This window comes from Plectropomus leopardus, chromosome 2 (assembly GCF_008729295.1).
Source record: "Plectropomus leopardus isolate mb chromosome 2, YSFRI_Pleo_2.0, whole genome shotgun sequence".
NCBI classification, from domain to species: domain Eukaryota; kingdom Metazoa; phylum Chordata; class Actinopteri; order Perciformes; family Serranidae; genus Plectropomus; species Plectropomus leopardus.
Genome location: NC_056464.1, coordinates 25,732,442 through 25,758,580, shown reverse-complemented (window position 1 = coordinate 25,758,580; position 26,139 = coordinate 25,732,442). Strand labels below are relative to the sequence as shown.

At 37.8% G+C, this 26,139-nt stretch overlaps 1 protein-coding gene across 1 annotated transcript in view; it reads right to left on the bottom strand.

The window, feature by feature from the left end:
- Positions 1–26,139, bottom strand: part of syn2b (synapsin IIb) — a 106,549-nt gene that overhangs the window by 42,313 nt on the left and 38,097 nt on the right. The window contains exons 2-3 of the mRNA XM_042506385.1: positions 4,806–4,863; positions 2,974–3,065 (exon numbers count right to left, since the gene is read on the bottom strand). Coding sequence (XP_042362319.1) covers positions 2,974–3,065; positions 4,806–4,863 — 150 coding nt within the window. The remainder of the gene's footprint in view (positions 1–2,973; positions 3,066–4,805; positions 4,864–26,139) is intronic.

Below are 26,139 nucleotides of genomic sequence, written 5' to 3'. Positions count from 1 at the left end.
ATTTTGGCTTAAGGGAGGGGCATACAACTTTAAATGGCAGACCCTGTAGGTGTTGTGTTTACTGTGCTCACCATCTTAGATTTGCATGCTACCATTTGCTAATTAGCGCTAAACAGTAAGCACAGCTGAGGCTCATGTCATCAGGTTTACATGTGTTCAGTCTTAAACCAAAGTAAAAGACAAATTGAAAATTTGACCTGATGTTGGTGCAACATAAAATGTCAGATGTCAAGGCCGATTTTAAGTCAATCCCATGGGAATTGCTTTTGTTGGACAATGTACTATCCAAGAAATAATTGTGATGAACAATATTATTGTCATTCTGAGACCATTTAATGCCACTGATAATGATGATATAAATAAATAATAACACAAGTACACCCTTTCCAAGAGCAATGTACCATAGAGCATTCAGACACTGGAATTTTTTTTATTTCAAGTAATTATTCCTATTAATACAGGGTTCCCCACGAATCCATTTATTAGTGCAAGTGGCCACAACTGAAGGGGGGCTCTGTAATGTCCTGCTGCCTAAATGCTCACTAACACACTTAACACGCGTCAATCTGCATCTGTAAATAATATCTGACAAAAGCAACATTTAATGTTGTTTGCATCATGTTTGCAAAAATTTACAGTGCCCTGCTCTTCTGAGCAATTATTTAGACTTTAAAAAATCGACTATGCTGCATATTTGTTACCAGCTTCTGAAGATGTATGTTTTCAGTGGAAAAATTAGCTAAGGGGTGAGAGCCACAAACAGAATGGGGAAGTGCTGTGAGACGGACTAAAACATTGTTGGTTTGGATCTTTTCACCGGATTTGTTAACAAGAGGAAAAAATAGAACACCAGTTATCCTCTGAACGAAAACGTGTGGCTGTGTGCTGAAGTATGACAGTTAATACACTTTAATCCCTGTGATGATTCACAGCCGCTTCTTCTCCTTTAACACCAAATGTGCTTACTGTTCAGGCTCCAACTGCAACTTTTACTATAACTTTTTATGTTTATGATTTGTTTATGTTTTTACTCAATATTTGTTCTTTTAATTGTAGCAAGTAAATATATATATATATATATATATATATCTGTATAAAGCCATAAAAGAAGAATACAGATAAGTGGGGGTGATGATTTCATGGTGACATGCTCACAGTCTGGAAAATTACATCTCTTTCTGAGTGAGGGTTACTAAGCAACACACTGACTCAGAGCAGTTAGAAAAATCACTGCTTTGACCTGAAATCGATGGACACAGTGCAATTACAGAGACAAATGTTAAAAATGTCCAAGTTTAAAAAGCCTGCGATGAACTCAGACAGGCAGACAACAAGACCTACTGACAATTATGTTGTACATCTTTCCGATGGTCCACGTTTGGGTGAGACTGAGGCCATGATACGACTCTGGCGGTCTACAAGGAACTCATATGTGACAGAATAATGCATCTGTGGACATGAAGCTGCCAGGACAGGTGACTGTGAATCAGTCTGTCTGCCACCATGAATCAGTTTTCCCGAAGCCACTCTATTTTGGGTCATGGTCACTACTTGTGTGTCAAAGTGTGTGCAAACCAACCCCTCATAAAGCGTAACTACAGGGCGGAGATAATGATAATCAGACTGAGGCTGCCGTCTCTGTTTCCTGTTGGTTTTGTTGGTGAGCAGTGGGAGTTTACAGTCTTGCTTAATCACCGGCTGTCTTCAGCTGGGACACTGCTGTCTGTGTCAGTGTGGTTTGTGGCGTGTGAGTGGCTCTGTGTGATTGTCTGGGTTATAGTACGTTCACATGTTTGCACTGTGCCAGTCTGTGGGTAATGACTGCGGTTATACACCTCCACCCTTTATCCACTGATCAGAGCTTTATGGTAAACAAGTATATCTATTATTTCTAAGAACATTCTGAGGTTTTCTGTCTGATCTCACAGAAATGTCTTTGGATCATCTTTAATTGATGCAGAAATGCGACGCAGCAGCACTGGGCTGGGGTTTGGAGATTAATGCAAGTCTGTTTGTTCTTATTCTTTTATGTAAGGACCAAATGTCCTTTTGAAATGGGGACATTTTTTGTGACGTTATTTTTTAGGGGCAGGTTTTGAATTTGAACCCATTGCACACCAAGTCCACATTTTTTGTCTAGAATTGTGATATGGTTAAAAATAAATGTGACACGGCAACCTCTGGGTCACCTGTTGGAGTCTGCGCCCTATTGAGTGCCCCAGGGATGATGTTTTTCTGTAGGCTGACGCAGAAGTTAGCTTCGCCCTAGTTCCCTTGTCAAAAAAAAAAAAAAAAGGGATATTTTCATTGGATTTGGCTCATTGCAGAAAATAAGCTCTGTGGTCTATGACACTATGAAAGATAATCTTCACAAATGAACACCACTTTCAGGGTTTATGACGCCTAATTGCAATCCACCAGAAGTAAAAAGCAAGTGTTAGGCTACAAATGAACAACTCTACGTTTGTGTCGCCACGAAGCTGTTAAGGCGTGTTTGGTGCTGTTCTGCTTGATGACGTTTTGTAGTCTTATTTAGCCACTTGTTGGAAACCGCCTTTTTTAAGACTATTAAAAGCTTCAAAATCCCCAAGTGGGGTATTTACTGATATATGTTATATTGCAGAACAATATTGAAAGTCTCTTAAGATAGCGTTAACCACAGACCTTATTTCTGGCATCTAACCAAATATCCTTTAACAAAACCCATTGATATGAAGAGGAGGGAAAAGGAAGTGCTGAAATGTTTCAGTGTTTTTGGACTCATTCCTGGAGTACTCTATAGGCTGAGGCCTTTGCAGGGGCCCGGGTTCAATCACAATCTGCAACACTTTGCTACATGGCCTTCCCCCTTCTCTCTCCCCACTTTCTGATCTTTATCCACTATAATAAAGGCAAAAATCCCTAAAAATAATCTCTCAATTAAAGACACCTCACGTGTGTGTGTGTGTGTGTGTGTGTGTGTGTTGTGCTGACCTGACCACTTTGGTCCCGCTCCTCATGACCTGCATGTCGACATTACAGGTTCCATTTGAATGTGAGACGAGGTTGACCTCTGAGAACTCAGCCTGCAGGGACGGAGAGACCAGACGAGACAGCTTAGTCAGCTGTACACATAAGTCTTGTTACAGAAGTGATGAAATACACATGGATCCCTTTGAATGGCAAATGTTGCATAATCGTACGCATCACGTTTGTAAATTGTTCCAACGGCTTAGAATAAACAACAAAGAATCATATCTGCAAGAAGCAGAAAATCAAATTATTAAATTCTCAATAGATTAGGACATTGTGCAAAAAAAGGGGTAATATTCCAACTCTTTTCCATAGTAACAGTTAATGTCATGCTGGAAACATTTTTTTTAATCATATGAATTGATTACTGAATTCTGAGAAAACTGTAAATAAATACGGGATTATCATATCATCCTCTCACTTTACTTTGTATATACTGAGAAGTTAACAAATATATATTATTGTATATGTAAAACAGGTGTAGTTATTCTAGTAAAATAATGCCTGTGTGCTTGTCTTTGGTGTGGTTTAAAACTGTGAGGATTTCTCTGTGACTCATAGCTGCTGACTCGTATCTCCTCTCATGTCTGTTTTTGTTTCTGCGGGGAGGCTTGAGGTTGTAATTTTACTGTCGACTTCTATTAGGTGTGAAACCCCACAGAATAGTCATTTCAGATGCAGTAACCACGTATTGCAAAATCAAAACTGTTTGCTGGTTACAGTGGTTTAACCAGTATGAAGACTCTTGTTTAAGCTGACATTTAAGGCACCGGTGGATTAAGTGTAGTTATACTTTATATGTGTAAAAGTACACAGGTTAACAAAGGTACACAGAACAAAGGTAGTTTTTGATCAGGATGACAAGCGCAAAATGTTTAAAAAATGACTCAGCAGTTTGTATGCGGTAGGCAGGTTTGCAAACCACTGTTACAAATTCCTGACCGAGGTGACGCTTTTGAGAATCTTCATCTCAATACAAAACAAAAGAGTCTGGAGGCATGCCTGTGGTTCTCACGTGCTTTAAGCTAAATGCTAACATTAGCATGACAATATCAAATCAAATCAAATCAAACTTCATTGATAGAGCACTTTTCATACATTTAATGTAGCACATAGTGCTTCACAAGTTAAAAAGATAAAACAACATCTAAACATATAAACCAATCCCCGCTTCCTCGGCCCTTCCACGGATGGTCCATGGATGTCTGCACCAGCTTTTGTGACAGTTTATCTTGTTTATGATTAGATATTTCGCTAAATGAGTTAAAACTTAAATATGAAAAGTGAGGAATTCAACAAAATCTGTAGAATTTATCCTATGTGGGACATGATAATATTTAACAGGAATCCATCCAATAGTTATTGAGGTATTTCAGTTTGGACCAAAGTGGTGGACCCTCTGACATGAACAACATTGGCCCTGGAGAGCCAGTTGCTCACACAGGAACACTTTGCTAAACGTGCAACATTTTATCTCTGCAACCATCACGGCAACATCACATGATGTTCACACTTTTCTGGAGTATAACTTTTTTGCATTTTTTTTTTTTGTTCTTTTTGGGAACTTATAACCTGCTGTGTAAGCTTAAGACAAGTAGTGGGCTCTGAAAAGGGTGTTATGTTGTTACTGAGAATGTGTTAGGGCACCAGCTTCTGAGCTTGTCAGTGGAAACGTATGCATTTCCATATCAAACATAAATATGGTGTCAGCTCTCTTTCATCTCTGCTCTGATCCCCTCAGCCTTTAACAAAAGATTCTACAGCAGCATCAGCCTATAAAATCAATATCATACCTGCTCCACTTTGATGTCGTAGTCTCCAAGGACCTTTTTTCCCCTAAACACTTTGGCCCTGGAAGAGAAGAGAAGAGATTTTAGTTTGACATTGTACACTCTGTGCTGCCCTCTACTGGACATCACTCTCTGTGGAACAAATAAGAGAGAAAATGGACGCCTGCTTGTGCACTTTTAATGGCCAAACTCTCTTGGCTAAAAAAAAATTATATTCTGATGAGCTTTTTGAACCACTCAAAAAGAGGATGCATCGGATCAGCATGTCCATACCAAAACTGCAATTAGTGTCATCTCAATGGTTGGTAACATTAAATTCTGATTAGAATTCTGCAGCAATATTAAAAGCTGTCTTGCCATTTGAATGATGAATGCATGCAATAACACCGTGGCCTGACTTCTTAATATCTCTGCTGCCACTTGCTCAAGAAGAGCGATGTAGAGATGGGTTACAAGTAAACACACACACACACACACACACACACGCACAAGTAGGCAGATGGAGAGCAGACAGACCCACCGGGAATCAAGCAGAGAGGCGAAGGCTTCCAGCAAACACACAAAATGCTCAGGACGTCTCATTTTACACAACACTGTAAATGGATCGCAGATGGTTTGCACTGCGTCCGTCACCATCCCATACACTGAAGCTAAATAAAGAAATAACCAGTATGAACTAGAATGATGTTTTTGAAGTCCTGGCTGATAAGAACCCTATTTTTCCTGTCCTAGTCTTCGTGATTTTATTCATGCACCAGGGATGCTTTGTGAAATGTCTTCAACAGGTCCCTGAACCCCACTTTTGTCCTCCATTAGCTTCATTTATCTCTTCTAAACAGTATGCCAACCTAAGTACCACAATATGACATTAAATCAAACTGCAAGTGCCGTCATTGTCCCTCTGTGTGTCACCAATTAAAAATGTATGTACAATTTCTTCCATATCACCTCACAGGACCTTGTGTAGTTTAGCACAGAGGCATCTGGCTCGTTAGTCTGGTTCATTAGGATGAGACCATCTGTGAGAGCATCACTCTGAGGGTATAATACCTTAACTCCCACCAATCAATAGCCATGGCAGCAAAAAACTGTTGACCTTAGAATTACAGCAATATATCTTTTTCAGTCTCGCTAGAAGGCGCAATTATATTAGGGATTTTTCAGCATGCGCAGCTGCTGGAACACACTGCAAAGCTGCTGTGATGACGCCCAAACATTATTATTAAAAACAAACAGCATACATGAAAAACACACCATCTCTCTTTATGAATAGAAATTGCAATCACTCCCCGTTGCTTTAATTCAAAATTTATATTAATTCTTTCTCAGAGCAAGGTAATCTATCTGTAATCCCGTTGGCACTGAATAGGTCTAAAGAGGCTCCACACTAAGTGTGTGTTTTCAGTATCTGCAGTGCACAATGTAAAACCATACACAAAGACATGGGATGTCAGGCCAACATGGTAATGGACAATTATCGAGAGGCTGCTGATGTTGCTTCCTCATTTAATTCCATCAGGCAGCATAATGTAGCTGCCACATAGCAAAACACACCATGTGAAATATAACTCTTAACAGAGCTGTAAGAGAATGCATGAGACGTCTTTTATAGAACGTCAACCCATCAATCGATTTAATTTAGAGTGCAGAATTACCATGCACCATAGTCCCAAACACTTCTTAATTAAAAATAGTAGGGTATATAGGACAAAGCATATGGCAAGCAAATAAAAACAAAATTATTCTATAAAAATAATTCATAAAGTTTAAAATAAAATGATAACATCAAAACATCAATGTTAAAGTCCCAGTGAAAAGAAAAAAATAAATTTTCACAGTTTTAATCCTGTGTCCCTGTGTGAATTGATCATTTATCTCGTTATACACCAAATATGTATTAAAAAAATTTAGTATCATAGAGTATTTTAACATCAAAATCCCTGTCTTTATCTTTCTATAAAACCAGGTGAGATGGTTTCCAATGTTTGATGACTGATCCTGCACTCAGGGGCGTTTACAAAAGGTCAGCCAATCTAATGAGCTCTCAGGCGACAAGCTAGCCTAAGCCGTTATTTTAACTGCAATTGACCATTTGTGAGTTTTAACTAGCTAACGAAACAATATGAAGAGAGACAGAAAGCGATGTGTGTTTGGACGTCAGTGGGCAAAACCTTTGTCTTTATTTCCAAAAACAATGTGTCGGAGGTCTAATTTATTCATCTCTCCTTTGTGCTTCTCCTGATCTAAAGGCAAAGTAGTGTGTGGAGCCAACAGTCCACTCGGCTGCAAAATCCACTGTAGGTTCATATTGAGCTAAAGTGTAATAACGTCCACTTTTTAGCGGTCTAATCAAATGGGAAGGATTTGATTTAAATTAATCTTTTCACTGTAAACTGCTCAGATATTCTATTTCACTGGGATATGTGACACAGAGCAAAAGCTTAAGATGCTTTAAATTCTGTTTCGCACTGACTTTTAAGAGACGTAAAAAGGGTGATGGACCTGAATAAGTTCTGGGGCACGCTGTAATGAATACTTATGACACACATCCATCCATCCCTTTCTGTAACCTAAGGGTTGCTAATGGGCTGCAACCGAAACCCGCTGACATTGGGTGAGAGGTGGACAGGTTGCCAGACAATCACATAAAGAAAGATAACCATTCATTGGTTACATTGCTTACATTCACATCTGTGGACAAACTAAAATCACAGATGAATTCAACCTGCATGTGCTTGGACTGTTTGTGAGAAAACCTGAAAATCTGGACAAAACCAAAGCTAACTCAGGGAGAACATGCAACTCCACACAAGAGGGCAAAAGCAGATTCAAACCTGGATTCCTCTTGCTGTGAGGCGACAGATATAACCATCACACCACCCCGCTGCCCTACAGAATACACATGCTACACAAAAACAAACAAAAAAAGACCACACTAATTTCTAACTTTTGGAGATTACAAAAAACGCCTCCTTGCTTGAGACACATTACATGCTTCATCTGACCTGATACATGTCATATCAAACATGGATTCAACAGGTCCGTTACCTCTAAACGTCCACATCCTGCTCGTTATTCAAACAATTTAATACACAATCTTGTTCAATCTTTTGAATCCATTTCAGACTGCAGAGGAGAAATGTTAAAAAGAGTTCACAACAAAAGCCACTTCACTACATTTGTCTCTGAATCGATAAACAAATTTACCATCCTCAGGTCAAACTTTCTCCCCACACAGTGGTAAAGATGTGAGAACTGAAAAGTTTTCTCTTTATTTTATCCATTCATCAGTTTTGTTCAGGGGTGTGTAACGATCATTACAGCCTCACTGGGGAGCTCACATGGATATAGATTTTTGTTTTGCCTGTTAGCTTAAAGGATGCCTCACTTTATGAAGTTAAGAGCAATATCTCATCTCTGGCAGGTCATCCCTGCCGTCCTCTGTATTCAATTTCTACAGCCCACTAGTGTCTTATAATAAGACTTGAAAACTTCAAGAAACATAAGTCAGCAAAGCTTCCTTCACTTAGGGCAGTTTTAGCACATGATCTGATAAGGAAGAGACCCACTATCGTGAACACTTGACTATAATTTTATTTTTTAACTTTCATTAAAGCCAAAATAATGAAATTAAGTAAAAACAACAATTTTAAAAAGGAGAGAGTTTATACATCCTCGGAGACAGGCAACAATGTTTTGTTATAGTTAATCGTGTCACATGTGTTACATGTGTTACACTTATTATTAAATGCATTACAAATAAACTGTAATTCTCTTAAAATGACAGCGTACCACAAAATTCCCTCTTACCTGTAGTGCTATTTATCAATCTAAATTGTTTTGGTGTGAGTTGCTGAGTGCTGGCGATATGAGCCATATGTCTTCCTTCTCTCAAATATAGGGGAATATTTGATGCTTGTGGATCTCAGAGTGCAGAAAAAATACATTTAAAAAACTCAACAGCAATGTCTCTGTCAACAAATCATGACCCGGTTACTCAAGATAATCCACAGACCTTGTTGTGAGCAGTTTCATGTAGGATCTACTTTCTTTCTACCGAAATACACCTGCCAACCGAATCACCGCGCATAAGGAAGTGTGCATCTGGGGCTAGCTTACGTTACAGCTCAGCCAAGGAGGACGCCATTCATGTTTACATCTCGCGCTGTCAGTAATCTTTCACCCATGAATAAATGCATGCTTCCTTTTGCATGGTGATACTGTTTACGGTTGAAAGAGAAAATGGTTGCTACATGAAACTGCTCACAACAAGGTCAACAACAAGGTGAATTATCTCAGGTTAAAGGGCCATGATTTCTAAAAAGAGACATTGCTGTTGAGTTTTTAAGATTGAGTGCCAACTAGCTCCAGTATATCAGAGAGAAGGCAGACATCTCTGTCGACAATACCTCTCAACACTTGGCAACTCACACCAAAACAATCTAGACTGATAAATAGCATTACAGGGAGGAGGAAATATGTTTTCTTTTTGATTTTGAGAATATCTGTCCCTATAAGATTAAATGACTGATATCCCAGGGGTCAAGGACAGAAGACAAATACATATATTATAGATGCATACCAATATTCTCTTGTGGTTTCTATAGAATTTAAGATGAAGCCAATTAATCACCACCAACCCAAACCGTGCGATAGATACTTAAAAGAAAAAAGAGAGGTTGGAGGCAATATAATCTTCCCAAATTGCCCTTACATTTTAGCACAAAGTGGAGACCATATAAGTTTCTATAGTAACTGCTGCAGATCTGTTTTTCTCTGGCATTGTGTGGGTTATATTAAGATTCAGATCTCACTTTAGCCATTATCCAAATGCAGCTGAAAGTGCTAAAACTTAAGAGTGCACGGTGGCAAGCTCAGATGAGAGATGATTATAAAAGTGAATTTAACTCTCTTTAATTCAGCAGCTCAAGCACACACATCTGGGCTGAACAACAGAGGAATGGAGTTTGAGGACGAGACATACTAATTTGTAGATATATAGGGATTAGAGAATAATAATGGCAAATTAAAATACCAGAACATCATACAAAATAAGTAGGTTATGGTACACAGCAATTACTAATAATTCTGGCTAAATTGAACCTAAAATTACAATTATAAGTTATTTCAACAGGCTGCTGTGGAGCTACTGGACTAAAATTTGACCTGTGGGCACCATGCTCTCATGCCATGACATTTCATCATATAGATGTTTAAACCAATTTAGAAGGACAAGTCTCTTAGTTAGGGCTGCATCAACAACAAACAAGAAATGTACAAAATGTTCCTCACAATGTCCCAGAACCCAAAGTGACATTTGCTGTCCAACGAACAGTCCAAGACCCAAAGACTCTTCATTTACTATCAAAAATGACAAAGAAAAGCAGCAAATTCTCACATTTAAAAAGTTAGAGCCAGCAATTGTTTAACATTTTGGCTTGAAAAATGGCCAAAACAATTACTCAATTACTAAAAAAGTTGTCAATTAATTTCCATTTGATCGAGTTATCAATTAATCAACTAATCCTTGCAGCCCTTCACTTAGTACCTGTGAAACAGGTTTACTGAGCTAACACAGCTTCCACTGACAGCAACATTACCAAAGGCTGTGTGCTGAGCTAAATTCAACAGATGAGCTTTGTGGACTCATTTTTTTCAGGGTCATTTGATGCGATCCCATTTTCATTATTGATCTGTGGAGTCCAGGAGTCTGAGACCGCCACACACTCCCGTAGAAATGAAGCCTTTCAAATCAATGCAAGGTAATGACAGAAAGAAAGTGAGACAGAGAGAAAGATGACAGAGAAAGACAAATACATAGAAAGAACCAGAGGAGTACGATTTGCGAATTTTAGAGATAGATTAATACAACTGATTTAAGCATAAAAATGTTCAACTCTCCTAAAATACAAATGGATGCTTGATTCCTAAAGGGTCATCAAATGGTCCGTTAAACCAAGAGATATCCTCCGTCAGCACGAACTGAATCCAGTGTCGTATGGTGAGTCATGGTTGACAAAAATAGACAATCAGGATCTAATGATTGAGTCTGCTGCACATTAAACCATGATACAAATCACCCCATGGTAAATGGACTTGTATTTAGATGGTGTCTTTCTAGTCCTCCAACCACTCAAACTGCTTTTACACTACATGCCACACTCACCCATTCACAAACACTGGTGGGCGAAGCAACAAGGGGCCACCTGCTCATCGCATTCACACACTTCAATTTAGGATTCAGTGTTTTGCCGATGGAGCCAGCGCTCAAACTGCAGATCTTCCGATTAGTGGAAGACCCACTCTACCTCCTGAGCCACAGCTGCCTCTTATGACAGGTTTCTTATTACTCTCTCCCACACTTCTTCACTGTTATTGTCCTCATCTCTCCCTCATCTCTCTTTTCTTTCATAGCTGTAATTAATCCCCACTCTCCCTCTAACTGCATCATTTTCTCCATGCACCTGCCCTCTGTGGCAATCATGATCCATCCAGTGCAAAGACACATTAATGGTATGTGTGCATACGAAATGAATCATACATGATAAGCATTTTAATGGATTTAGTGAGACACGAGTATGGTGTTTTAAAACATAGAGAATCGATCAGCCTCTGGGAACAGCATATCGACATAATTATCAAACCATCAAAGAAAACAAAGTAGAACTGCAGTGTAGAAATACTCTGTTACAAGTAGAAATATATTTAAAATACAAAAAGTAAAATTACTCATTATACAGAATGTCCCCTTTCAGAATAATGTATATAATATAACTGTATTATAATCACTAATTTGCAGCTGGTAAAGGTGGGGATAATTTATTGCTGTGTAGCTTAATCGATAATAATTTCTCATATTGTATTTGATGATAATATTTTGTATAATTATCTTAATCTGTAAAGTAACTAGAAACTAACTTTATCAAATAAATGTAGTGAAGTAGAGAATTGAAGTACTCTAAATACTTCAAATGTTTTGGCTACTAAAGTACAATACTTTAGTAAATGTACAACACGTGATTAACTATTGATAAAAGATGGAAAAAATCACTGAAGTCACTGGTTGGGATGAGTACAACAAATCTGAACATTTCAAACCTCAGGATTTTTTTTATAAATTACTACAAAAATGCCTCATGACTAAATACTACTCAGAGAAAAAACAGGAGGAACTAAAGCAGAGAGAAGGAAAACAGAGCATACTAAAGAGGGCTGGCTAGATTTTTGCCCAGCAACACTATAATATACAGTGTACGCATCAAATATAATATTGTGCATATTAATGAGCGACTGATTCAATAGCACATCACAGCAACAGAGGTTCTTCAGTCACTTTGGACTAAAGATGAAAAGGCTTATAAAATGTCAGAAACATAAGCAAAATTGGAACAAATAAAGAAAATGTTGAGTTTAGATACAGATTTGCACTGCAGATTAACAGTCAATGGGGGAAAATACTGAGAATAACATACAGTACATTGTAAGAATATTTTCTTTACGTGGCATGCATGTTAAATTGTCTATGAATCATCTGAATATCTGATTATCTTATCACATGACCTAACTTTATAGATCCAGTCTACACTGATCATAATGCATGTTCCCAATCTTGTTCTGACACCGTGTCATGACAAGACAGCCAGCTTATCTGACGGCACAGTTGTAGTTTAGACTAAATCAGACTCATCAGACACAGACACACTCGATGCTCAAACAAAGACAAACACGAAGAGACAAACAAAGACTTTTCGATCTTCACCTTTTTGCCTCTAAGCAGAGGACAAGTGCTCTGAGTACAGTAGTCTGTCAGTAGTCTGACATTTGTCCTTCAGTATCTGTGAGTGTTTAATTGGGCCTCTGTGTACAATGCACATTACGTGTGAACACAAAAAATCAGCCAGAAGACCCAGAGCTGTGATTGGCTGCACTGACTGAACATGTCCAGCATACAAAGCTTTGAATCAGTGGTATTTTGTTCATGTATTCTGCACTGAGGTGAGGCTGTCGCTTGAATTATTCAGCTGCAGCACGGGAGGCTGTATCAACTGCCATGATCCTCCTTCTCTTGCCCTGCAGGTGTCCCACAAACTGCACCTCCTGTACACAGTGTGTGTGTATAGAAGTCATGTAGGCTACATCCACATAAAAGGGTCATGATTCTCTCTTTTTATATCCTCTACATCAGTGGCTCTCAACTTTTTCTGTGTCAAGGACCCCTAAATTAATACACATTAGGTGACAGACCCCCATTTGATAAGATTTCAGTTTAGGGACCTCCATATGAAAAGATTTTGGTAGTTAAATGATGAATCTTAGTTCAGCGCAGCTACATTGTGTGACATGGATCTAATAAACTTGGGTACGACATCAAGTCTTGCAGACTGTACGATGACAACACATACTGAATCATGGACGTCAATGGACGTCAATATGCAATAATAAAACATCACCAATGTGCGCCATCCATCTACTCCGCTGAAGTGGTAAGAGAAAAATAAAAGCAAACATGAATCGAACATTTCTACGGTGACATTTAAGTCTTAAGAATAGGAGGAGGAGAATGCGGATGCGGTGGTGGAAGTATTTATTAGCATCTACTAGCATTTTGCAAAAGTGCCAGTGTTTTGCTTTTCAATGCATAATTTCATGCTGTATTTCTATTGGTTGGTTTGTAGCTGAGGTCGTAACAGCAGTCACACAGTGAGATGGTCATCCCAGATTTCCGAATTTTATCCCAGGCTGTCTTTGATTGTCAGACAGTGACAACAACTTGTGATGCTGGGGGAGACCAGGGATGACTGTAACACCTTTTGTCTCTGAACCAATAACTCGCTGATTTTTTTGTATTCCAACTCTCAAATTTTGGCCAAAAGTACCCCTATTTCTCGACTACACATAGCATTTTTTTCAACTTCTCCAAATATAACACAGGGTTCATTATTTGATGTCAAATGCAAGGAGTTCCATTGTTACAACCTGCCCCACTAACAGGTTGTAACACAACCTGCGCTAAGTAATAATAATGAGAGCTCAGAATTAAAATTTCACAATTAGGAAAAAAATGCACATTAAAAAAACAATACATACACTTATAACCAATTCCTACTTAAGTATAACTCACTAATCTGTACCTGTCAAATGCTAAGTACCTCACATGGAGGGAGTCCAAAATACAAGTCTATAGTTTTAAATAATCAAAGATGAACTACCTCACATTTTACCCAAGAGACTGGGCTGCTCTTTAATACAAGTTGCACAATTCTAATTTCAACAGCATCAGTATTAATCAAAATATTGACTTTGTCCCAAAATTACTGTTACACCTGAAAATATTTAGCTGCAACATCTGCTTACTTATTCACACAAAAGTGAAATTTCACATGCATTGTCAGGAAGGAAGGGGGTCATAGCATAAAATACATCTGTATTTTTTTGTTTTACTTTCTCCTTCTTTTTGGCTAATTTTCAGGTAATTTTATTGAATGTTTCACAGATGTCTTACTAACCCCTGGGCCATTTCTTCTCTTGTTGCTCATTACTTTCTTTCTATGTCTTTAAATAAAATAAAGCCAATATGCCCAGGTCTCAAAAGCTTAAATAGATAATTTGATTGTATTTCCATCTTTACTGAGCAACTGTTTTGTGTAAAAGGAATTAAAAGCCTGTCCCAAATAGACGCCTGTTGAGTTCAGTAATTTAAGCATATAATAGCCTGGGCTATTTGAAGTTTTATGGTAAATGCATTACATGACTCATAGGTCATCCCTTCTTATATAATATATAATTATTCCACTGTTACAACCGTCCCTGGTCTCCCCCTAAACTGATATATTAATTAAATAGCATTTGACAGATTTCATGTGCCAAAACTGACTTAAAGTAATAATTATAACAGCAGAGGTAATATTTATGAGACACATGTAGTCTGCAGTTAAAAATGTTAACAGGTAATTTTAAACGACACGGTAACGCAGCTTACTAAGCAACACATTACTTTTGTCAAAAAAGGTAAGTGACACTCAATTATTATTATATTTCACTATTTAAGAGTTAGCTTGTTTGCAGTCTTTTCTGTCTTACCCTGAGCTGGACGGAGGGTCGATACCTGTTTCGTCTTGTTGGGTTGTTACGGACAAACATTAGCATGCTAGCTTGACAAAAGCGCAGCTAGCGTCAGCCGAAAAGAGGAGAAAATGACATCTCTCGGTGACTCCAAAGCTGTTTTGGTGACATTTTCTGTCTTAGCCGACTTGCTAAGTTTCAAAACCTTCCGCGTTTGTCAGGAGACGGAGGTTGTGTGAACCCCTCAGCTTCAGGAGAGGAAGCTGAAGTGCTGCGTGCTGTTAGCGGGACTAACACGTTAGCTAACCAACCGGTGAGTAAAGCTAAACAGGCTACCGCCACCGGTCCACCTGCTACAGGGTCTTGTTTTCTACTTTAACAGAGTTAAATGAATAAAATACATCCTGTCTTTGTCCAGGAGACCGTTTAAAACCGTAAATTAAACCGTGTAATGTGACTAAGCTGTGGCATACTTATGAGCTACTTTACTTGAGTATTTCCCTGTTATGCTACTATATGGGCCTACTTCTAGCATTACTTTATCATTATTACATTTCAGAGAGAAATATTTACTGTAATAATACTTTTTTCACACCACTTATAATATATAATAATAATATAATAATAATATAATTGCTAGTTAATTTTACAGAATAAAAAAAAATAATGATATTCTTACATGACGTGATTATAGACTGTAAAAATAGGATATGATGCAATAGGCTGCTGATCTACACAGAGATAGTTTGTACAAATATCTCAAAATGGCGGCACATTGAAGAGCCACAATATTTAATGTTCAGTGTTTAAAAAGTACACTAAAAAAAGAGTAGCCTAATATAATTTTCTAGGTTAATGTAACAGTCTGAAAGGAGCATTTTGCATTTTGTCCCTCAATTTTGCTGATAATAGCTTTCTTTTGTACTTTTACTTGAGCATTATTTTTTAATTCAAGACTTGCTATTTGTTATTGATGGAGTATTTTTACATTATGATATTCCTACTTTTACTTAAGTAAAGAATCTGAGTACTCATTTCACCATAATGTAAATACTTTTGCAGTTTGGTAATGAATCAAGTAATGTAATTACCTGTTTTTTCATTTTTTAAGAGAAGCCTAAATGATTAGTTTTTCCAAGTAAGTTGACTGGTATTGGTGATAAGTTTGGTTTTTTTTACCAGTTATCCACAGACTCTGCAGTTGTTTTAATATCTTTATCTATCTATAAATGGATTTTCATCCACCCATCTTGGTACAAGCTTAGCTAAAAAGACAAACAAGTGCCATGCTGCTGGAGGATAACCACCAGCCAAAGGGATTTTTTCACAACCTGGCAACCTAAAATTTGTTCTTAATAATGTCTTATTGTTGATATACAAGGCATTGACATTAATACAATGCAATACACCCTATTGGGATGTGGCACAAACATATAGAATCATTTCACAAAAAATACTTTTTTAAAAAACACAATTAGAAATTTTGTCTTTAGAGACCTGCTTGTCTTGATAAATGAATAATATCTAACTGGATAAAGATAAATGGGAGATAGCAGTGTGGGTGTCTGTGGTTTGTGTGATTTTTTTATTTTTATTTTTTTTACATTACTGTAATAAATGATGACCTACAGGGCTGACTGTGCTCTTATGTTGACACAAATGCATGCTCAGAGGTTTGTATATCTGTGGGTTTGTGTGTGTGTGTGTGTGTGTGTGTGTACAGCACCCACACAGCACATTTGCCTCACTGAAAAAGGCTCGTCTATAGGGAACGTCGTGAAACTAACAGCAGAGTTGATTGTTTTCTTCTGAATCTGGCCTGCAGTCACACAGAGATGTGTGACTAAACTCTGTGTGTGTGTATGCTCGTGTGCGCTCAGAGTGGGTTGGTTTTGTGTCTGTGCGAGTGTGTGTTTATGACAGTGTAGTTATTGTGCTTCTTATCCTTGGAAAGCAGGCAGGAGTAACAATAATCTATTTTATCTTGTCGCTGTAATTTGAGAGCTTTGTTTTTGCCTCACGCTGCAGCTTTCGTTGCCACTCTCTTGAACCTTCTGTTGTTTTTTGCCCAGTCACCGCCTCACAGTTTCTCCATCAGGGTCTCCTGCAGTTTCTTTGACATCCACCTTCTGCACCCTTGTATACATTTCTTTTTACAGGACATTTTTGGCTGAGAGAGAAATTGCCATGACTTTTACCTCTTAAAGTCCGTCTGCATTAACTATATTGTGCAAACTGTAATGTTAAAATGTTGTTAGAGCTCCTTTACACTATGTTGGAAAGTAAGTAAACTATTAATGTAACGCTCCGTACTGAGGCTTTGGAGTGTGTGTCGAGAAATTTAGGAAGTTTTCCGTGAAGAACGTACTGAGGCTTGTATCTTGGCGTCATCGATGCCTGAAGCCATTGAGCAGTTGAGAAATTGTTCTTCCTGAATAAAAACAAATAAAGCCTCGTGTCATTTTTCTAATTACTTATCACACTTATGAGTTTTAGAACAATAATAAATCATCTCCTTTTATTCATATACATAATGATACAATTATTGATCAAATAATTGATTATCTTTATTACTTATTTTTCAATATTTACAGTCATTATTCACAAGCTTTTACTGGCAGATTTTATATAGTGTATTATTGATCACAGGGTTGAGATCATCTGTAATTTAAATCTGCCTGTTATTCACTCTTTGGCTACAGGTGTTTTTTGTGAACGTGAAGCCTAAAGAAATGGACCCTTTTGAGAACCAATATGCTGCACAGCTTCAGTGCTTCATGAAACTTTATCTCACCATCACCGGTAAGTACATTTACTCATTTACTTTAAATTACTATTTCCATTCAACTTCATAGCCCATCTATACGACATTTTGTAAGGCATTATTGAACCTTTTCATTACATTTATTATATAGCTGCTTTTTTTTCAAAATAAGGCTGCAAATATGAAATATATTAGTTTATAAACTATGTTGCATTTTTATAGGCTGAAGCACCCACTACTATATGAGGTTATTCACATTTGCTCCACCTTGTCAACATCAAAATGCTGCTCACACAAACTTTGCTAATATTATAATAAATACTGTACTTTTGATACGTTGAATTGCCAGTGAAATGGAAGTTAGAACATCTTTAGGTTTTGCAGTGTGACATATTTTCCAGTGAATACATGAATACTTGAATACTTGATCGGTGTGCAGAGGAATTTAAATTAAATCCTTCCCATTTAATAGATGTGCATTTTTATTTATTTATATCTGAGCATATATTGACATAAATATCTTGATGTTTTGTCATAGGTGCACAGAATGTATGGTGATGTAATCTAAGAGTTCAAAAAGGCATTTTTTTTATTTATCGCAACTTTTAAGTATTTTCCTTTAAATGCTTAACACAGGTGAGTTTTACTTAGTACAGTTTTGAATGTAAAGGGCAGTTGACACCAAGAATGATAACTAAAACAATAACAGCGCAGGTTAGGAAAAATGTTTCTATTGTTCATCAAATTGCTCTGAAAATGATCCTGATGATGTCATTTGCCAGTGTTATTGTTAGAGTTGTGGCTTAAACTCCACCAATCACTTGACTTAAAATTATTTTTAAATGAATATACAGTATTAAACGTATGTTTATACTGATATTTGTTACTTAAAGATGAAGTGTGTAAGATTTATGAGTATTTGGTGGCATCTAGTTGTGAATTGCAGATTACAACCAGCTGAAACTTCTCCAGGGTAGTAATACTTAGGTGTTCATTGTTCAGGAGGTTTTTACAATGAGGCGAATCAGTGATTTTCTGTTTTGGGCTACTATAGAAACATGGCAGTGTAACACGGTGTTCTCTAAAAGCGAGGGCCCACTCCCTACATAGATATAAATGGCTTATTTTAAGGCAAGGAAAGTAAAATGATTCATATTTAGAGGTGATTATACACAACAGAAAGCAAACTAATTACATTCCATTAATATATCCCCTTAATTCCTACACACATTTTCAAACAGGAGTTTCACATATACTAGGAACACAGTCAACTTTTTAATGGCAGCTGACAGCAGCAACAAGTCACCATAAATGAATCTGTCCTTGGATTTTAAAGGGCAGAACATGACAGCTTGGGCAGAAACAATCTCTGATTTCACCTCCCCTGAAGGTATTTCAGGCATAAAAAAAGAAAAAGCAGCATTTGCCGAATTTGTGATTGATTTGTAGTCACAAAACTAAAAGTTTGTTCACAACATTTGGGAAGAGAGATGGGGAGGTACTGTGAAATTGATCAGCAATGTCAGCCCATCATCGCATGCAGTCATTAATATTGATATCAATATGCAAATGAATACGAGAACAGAGAAACTGACAAACTGACAAACAAGCACTCCACTGAGAGCAATTGTAATTATGAAACATTTGATGAATTTATTAGAAGCCAAAATGTACACTTATTGGACTCCAAGGGTTTTTTTGGAAATTGATTTAAGATGATGCACCAGAGATAAAAGGTCTATAAAAAGACTGTTAACAACTTGATAAACCTTTTCTATTTCCTTTTTACTTGTTATCTACTTTTGCGCCACAGTGTTAATATTCTGCCATCCTCACTCCCATCAAAGCATGACCGGTATGACCAGTTAGCCAGAATCGTTTTCACTCAGACTGAACGCAATCATATTTAGTTTTCAGTTCAGTAATTACGGGAGTGACAAATCCAAACAATTACAGGCAAATATGGGGCATGAAGAAGAAAACCAGCCTCCTCATTACTGCAAATTGTTGCCTGTGTCAGAAAAGCCTCTATGACTGTGGTAAAACAGTCTGATTGTGTCGGATTTATTTCTGTATAGGCCAGGATCGCTCCTCATGTCTCATCAAGTCAGCATTACAGTCCATTGAATAGCTAATGGATTTTACATAAAGCACACACAGCAGATTAACGCTGCAGCTGACGATTGGTTTTGTCATCGATTCATCTGCCAGTTTTATTACCGATTAACTGCTTAATTTTTTGGTGTATCAAATGTCAGAAAACATGTTTGTTATGGTTTCTACGAGCCCAAATTCCTTTTTTGACCAACTGTCACTTTTGACTAATGGTTTACAGCCATACTGGCTCTAATTGGAAGATCAACGGTTCGATCCTTGGCTCCACCAGTTGGCTTGTCAAGTATTCTTGGGCAAGATATTGAACATCAGTTTGCTCTCAGTGGCTGTGTCATCGGTGAGTGCGTTTGAATGTCTAAACCATGAAGCAAGTGGCACCTTGTATTTTAGCCTCCACCAACAGTGTGTGAATGTGACTCTGTAGTTTGAAAGTGTTTTGAGTGGTTGGACGACTAGAAAGACACTATACAAGTGCAAGTCTGTTTACAATTTACCATTTATTAGCGCTTAACAAAGAGTCAACTGATGGGAATGCCATTAATTTAGCAAACATTTGTTCGTGAGCCAAATTATCTAGCAAATGTTGACCTGCAGATGGCGCAAGAGGAAAAATAAGGTAGAAGGTAGATTTATTGGTCAGTCAACTTAAAGTTTAAATTCAAATGTGTCCTCTAGAGACCTAGAATATGACAAGTATTGGATAAATCAAAAGTTTGACATGAAGGTTACACTATGTTAAAAGTTAAGGGATCACAAAAGTGATTACAATGAATCCTGACAAGTAAATAAATGTTTACCGAATTTCATGTGTTTTTGAGATATCTGGCTAAAAAAGACATTAGGATTCCAAGGTTTTATCTGATGTTTTTGTCAAAACTAAGTTATTCATATATTTTTCTTGTGTGACAACTTGTTAACACTATGTGAGGTGTTGTTAAGGTTACATGCATTTTTTACTTTTTATTTAGAAAACAAAAATGTTTTATTTGGAGGGCAAGACTTTGTAGCTCGATATTTTAAAACTGCTCAGAATACAAATACAACCTTATAATTTTAAGGTGGTAAAATGTAAACCTCAAGGTGCTGCTTGAAGAAAAGTGGATCACCAAAGTCATTAGGATTCATCCTTTGGGAACCATGAATTTCTGTAAAAATAGCATGGCAATCCATCCAACACTTCTCAAGATATTTCAGTCTGGACGAGAGTAGTTGATGAACTAACACAGACTTTCCGATATAAAGCCAAGGAAATACTGAAACTATTGATCAATTGTCAAAGTAGTTGAGGTTTTTGTCAGTTTATCAAATAATAGATTAATTGGCTGATTCAGAGCTACAGCAGATTAATTTTCAGTAAAGCACACACAACAGATGAAACGTAGATGGAACGCTGTCTCAAAGAACAACATTTGAAAAACATATCGCTTTTGAACAGGTTGAGTTTTGTTGAACTTACACCAGTGATTTAACGATTACTACCCCAGGTGTTAGCATCTTTGCCTTTCAAAACTCTTTTTCTGTCTGTCAGTTTTACAGGGGGTTGCATCAGACATGTTGCTTTGTTGTTTGACATTTCTGTTTAATTTAGCTTTTCACTTGTCTCTATTGTAGAAAACAGGACCAAAATAAGAGAATGACTTAGAAGGGTTTGTGGGTGTACATGCATGGGTATGTGCATCATTCATGCACACAACTCCAAAAAATATTTGATGGTGTAAAAAAAAAGGTGCACTGCTTAAGTCCCTCATTGGCTGCCTACGTGCTCAGCTACAGAGCAGATCCCTGATTGGGGCATCTGGACCGTGGTGGATTGAAATTGTTTGGGTTGTTAGGGAGCGCAGACTGAAACAGGCAGAGAAGCACAATATTGAATTCATGTGATCAGAATGGTCTTACCAGGCTAGTTTGTGTCCACGTTTGCCCAAAATGAATTAGTGAAGTCTATTTCTCATTTCCTCTTTTCTTTTGCCCCGCTCTGTAGTTGTGAAAGAATTTATTAGATTTATTGTTTTTAATATGAGCCAGATGGTACAGGGTCATTTAGTCATCTGTAACTTGTATTGTTGTTGTTGCCTCATTGAAAAGGGGACTCTGTTGTGTTAACTTCGGCATTTTCAATAAAAATGCATTTGTTGCTGTGTATGACCTGTTTTTAGGCGTCAAAAAAGTTCAATCAAATAAAAAATGATCTGTATCACTTCCAAAGTTACTACAGGGAACGGGAAGGATTTGACTAAATGTTCAAGCACAGCGGGATATGCTCAAGAGTAAGCTTTACTACAACTGGTTAAAAGTTCACAGGCTAAACTCAAATTCAACTCAGAGTCTTCCTTTTATCTGTGTCTTTACAAAAGTAAGATATATACCCTGCCAGGATACATGCCCTCCAGTCACTGTGGGCTTTTAAGATTAAGAGAGTTGTGTTCTCAGTTTGAGTTACACTCCTGCTGAGTGTTTTATTTATTGACTGAAAGGCTGAGATAGATACAGAGCTGAGACTGTTGTTTAAATCTAGGAATTCCTTGCAAATTATTTGTGTTGGAAAAGCTGACCACGTCACCAGAACAAACTGTTAAATCCATATTTCTAAAGTGAAGTTGTAAGATATATGAGCTGACTGCCATCGAGAGGTGGAGGGCAACCCAATCGCCAGACAAAATGTTGGCATTGTGCGTATTTGTAAACCACAGATACATTACATTTACACATTATTATGTAGTGGATACTTTTCAACAGCGATGTGATCAAAGTGTGGTTATATTCTGGCTTAAAATACCCACTTTTGGGGGCGCAATCCCTGCTGAAAAGCAGCAATGTCTTGGTAAAAAATAAGTCCTTTTCTTTGTACTATACACATCAGAAACAGTGGCCACAGGTCACTAAAAAACATCAGAAAGTTGCTGTAAACACAGCAACAGTTCCCTAAAAAACATCAACTTTTGGGGGCTAAAAGCTGCAGGAAAAACAGTCAAGGGTTGCCAAAAATTACCCATGATTTTGGGCTAAAGAGCCAAAGTGTGTGTCAAAGCATGAGAGTGTCCTCTGTTCTTTGCAATAAGATGACCAGTCTTGAAAGTCTGATTCATCTCAGTGAGGTGAAACGGAGGTGAGTGCTCTTCCTGGTTTGATGGTGGTTTAAGACAGAGTGTCTGTCTGCAGCAAGATGGAGAGAAGATAAATTATTGCAGACAACCCTGCCGTGGCTTGGCACAAATGAGACTTTATGTGCACTTCGTCCAGATGTCTGTCTAGCTATTGTCTTTTTTTGTCACGCTGTCTGTCTGGACACACCTACGAACACAGACTATTTAAAATGCGCACCGTCTCGTCACAGAAATAGTAAAGAGGCCTAATTTAAGGGTGAAAATGTCAGCTACAAAATGGTGTCACTTGGCAATGAGTTCGGGTTCTTATCCACAGTCGGCTCATCGTGGAGAATTTCCTTGTCACTGGAGTAAAAACAGGATTTCAGTCTCTGTTCAGGTTCAATGTTTAATGTCGATTCTCAGTTTGATGATAAGATTAACCAGGCCCTCACAGGGCGCTCTCAGGCAGTGTAGCGGGAGCACTGGGGCATGTCTTTATGCACAAAGAATCAGTCAGTTGGAGGTTATTTTACAGTAGAAAATAGCTCTTAAAGAAAACAGATATCGGTGAGGTGTCTGGATTATTCTGAGTATTCAAGACACTGTTTAATACAAGAAATGTTGCTCTTTCGTATGCTTTGAGCAGATACCCCTCTTGTTTCCTTGATGGAAGGTGGATAGATCTCAAAATTTTGCCAAATTAAAGAAAACTATCTACAATACTTGTCAGAATTGAGAATGTTGGGTTAACTGACAAATTAAAGTTTGAATCCCTCACCCCTTTTTTATACTATCTAATGCCATTTTTGATTAAGTTTATGGCCGTCATTTAGCCACTAAATGTAGTTGTCATTATGTTTTGAATAACTTTCATATATACGAGGAACTCTCAGGGAAACATTCACACATACAATCCAGTGTTACTGCTTGTTATTTGACATGAGCCTTGGCTGTATGAAGTTATAGCTAACACAGACTGTGGTTTTTATTATGAATCAGTCACAGGAAATCCGATGCATTTGTCACTGCGGTTTAAACAAGCTCATCATTTTCATCATTTTTTGACAGTGAACTGGTTTTTGAAAAATAATAGAACAGCCACAGTGAGGCAGCAATCCTCCAACTCTTTTTATTTTGCCCTGATTTTGTGTGGGAAACTACTTGTACCATGTGCGACCTGAAATCATATCCTGACGCCTCATGTCATGACAGAAATGGCTCACTTCTTTATTAAAACAACATGAGTTTGTTTGGCTGCACTGTAAACAGATACACCTGTTGCTGTTGTATTTCTGACAAGGTAGCTGTTCAACAAGTCTGTGGTAGTTGGATTTATTATGAAAAGCTCTGTAACACTATGTTCTGAATTCGCTCATCCACAAACACATTCACACGCTGGTGGCTAAGGCTACTATATAGGACCATTCAGTTAATACCATTTTGGTTATACCACCTTGCACAAGGACCTTTCAACGTGGTGACTGGTGGAGGGGGGGATTGAACCACCAATTTCAAATTAATGAATAACCCGTCTTTTTTGCTCCATATTTCTGAGACCTGTACATTTATCAGCACTTGCTGTTACAACAGTAACCACAAGTGTCACCAAATCACCAGCACAAAAAAGCTGGACCAAACACTAAAGGGTCTCAGATAAATGTCACAGTGTTATGAGCTGTATCTAATGTCAGCATCATGAAGAGTCGTCATGAGGGATTATACAACTGCCTTGTGAGGTGAAATGTCTGAACCCCCTTTTATCTCACATACATATTAACACATACAAATTATAACAGTATACACCGACGAGCAGCTTCCCACACACTCATCACTATCTAATTGACACAGTTTAACTGTTTGAAAAGTTATCATCACTTCACTTATTGTTCTGCCTTTTTTCAGAACGTGTGTCATGCACCGCTGTGTGTGGTTTTAATGTGTGTGTGTGTGTGTGTGTGTGTGTGTGCGCACTCATATTTGTCTGCCGCCCACATCACCTATTTGTCATGACAACGCTTGGAGCATAGTGTTTAATTTTAGAGGGAGATGGGGGGGGGGACAAAGTTCCAGGTTACAATGAGCAGCTGGATGAAAAGGAAAACCCAGAGGAGATGTACAGTAAACACTGCATTTACAGAGGTTGCCTTCACTCCATTTGGAACATCACAGCAAATGCTTTTTGCAATGATGTGATATGTATAAATGCACTCAGACACTGAGAGGCACATGAAATAGCAACCATATGTGTCAGAGGTGGTATTGCGGTAAATATTGGTGGATTTGCTGTTTTACTATAACCTGATTGTAGTTAAAGCTCAAGAAAGGAACATTTCCTACAGGGGCTGCTGGACGCCACAGACAAACTAAAGTGTCACAGACATCACTTAAAGCTATGTCTGTCAAACGATCAATTATTTTAATTAAAGAATTTCAATGGTTAATCGCAATCAAAAGCAGTTTTTCAGTCTACATTGACAAGCAATTCTTACCAGTTGTCGTGACTAGGAATCCATTGTTAGCAAAAAAAAAATACATGAGAATAGCATAAAGTGGGATTGTTTCTAAAAGGGAGACTTATGGGCACCCATAGAACCCATTTTCACTTACTTAAGGTCAGAGGTCAAGGAACGTATGCCATTTTTCCATTTCCAAATTGGGTCTAATTTTGAAGATAGCACGGTTGGTACCAATATTCCTCTGGTGTTCTAGTTTCCTATGGTACAAGTATTATATAGTATCATCGTATGATAGCAATATCATCTAGCTTTAAAATTCAGCCTGGTACAGCTTCTTATAGACAAAAATGTCGGCCAGCAATTAATGCCATAACAAAGAAAAGACAGGTTATGTACAGACCTTAATTGCGCTGTGATGCACGTGCCCTAATTTGAATGAATGACAATGTTGATGTTCTGTCTGCTGGATGTGTAAATAATCAACTGTTTGCAAATGTTAACCATACAAAATTCATCAGGCCAAAATATGCCAAACATTTGAGTGACGCTCAGCATGTTTTGGACAAGCGGCAACCTGCCGAGCCTGAAAAATGAAGCTAATGCGGAAATACCAAAAACTGTAGTTCCTTAAATGACCATTTCAGACTGGCTCCAAGAGCAAGTCAATCCCTATAGACACCAATGTTAAAATACCCAAATTTACAGCAGAAATAACCATTGTAAAGCATGGTACAAAAAAAGGTTTTGGTCTCTTTAGTTAATTTCCTCAATCATGACAACTATTATTTTAAGGACAGGGCTGCTTTAGGTGAGAGACTTATCTGAAAGGCGTCACCACAGTCTGTGGCGTAGGG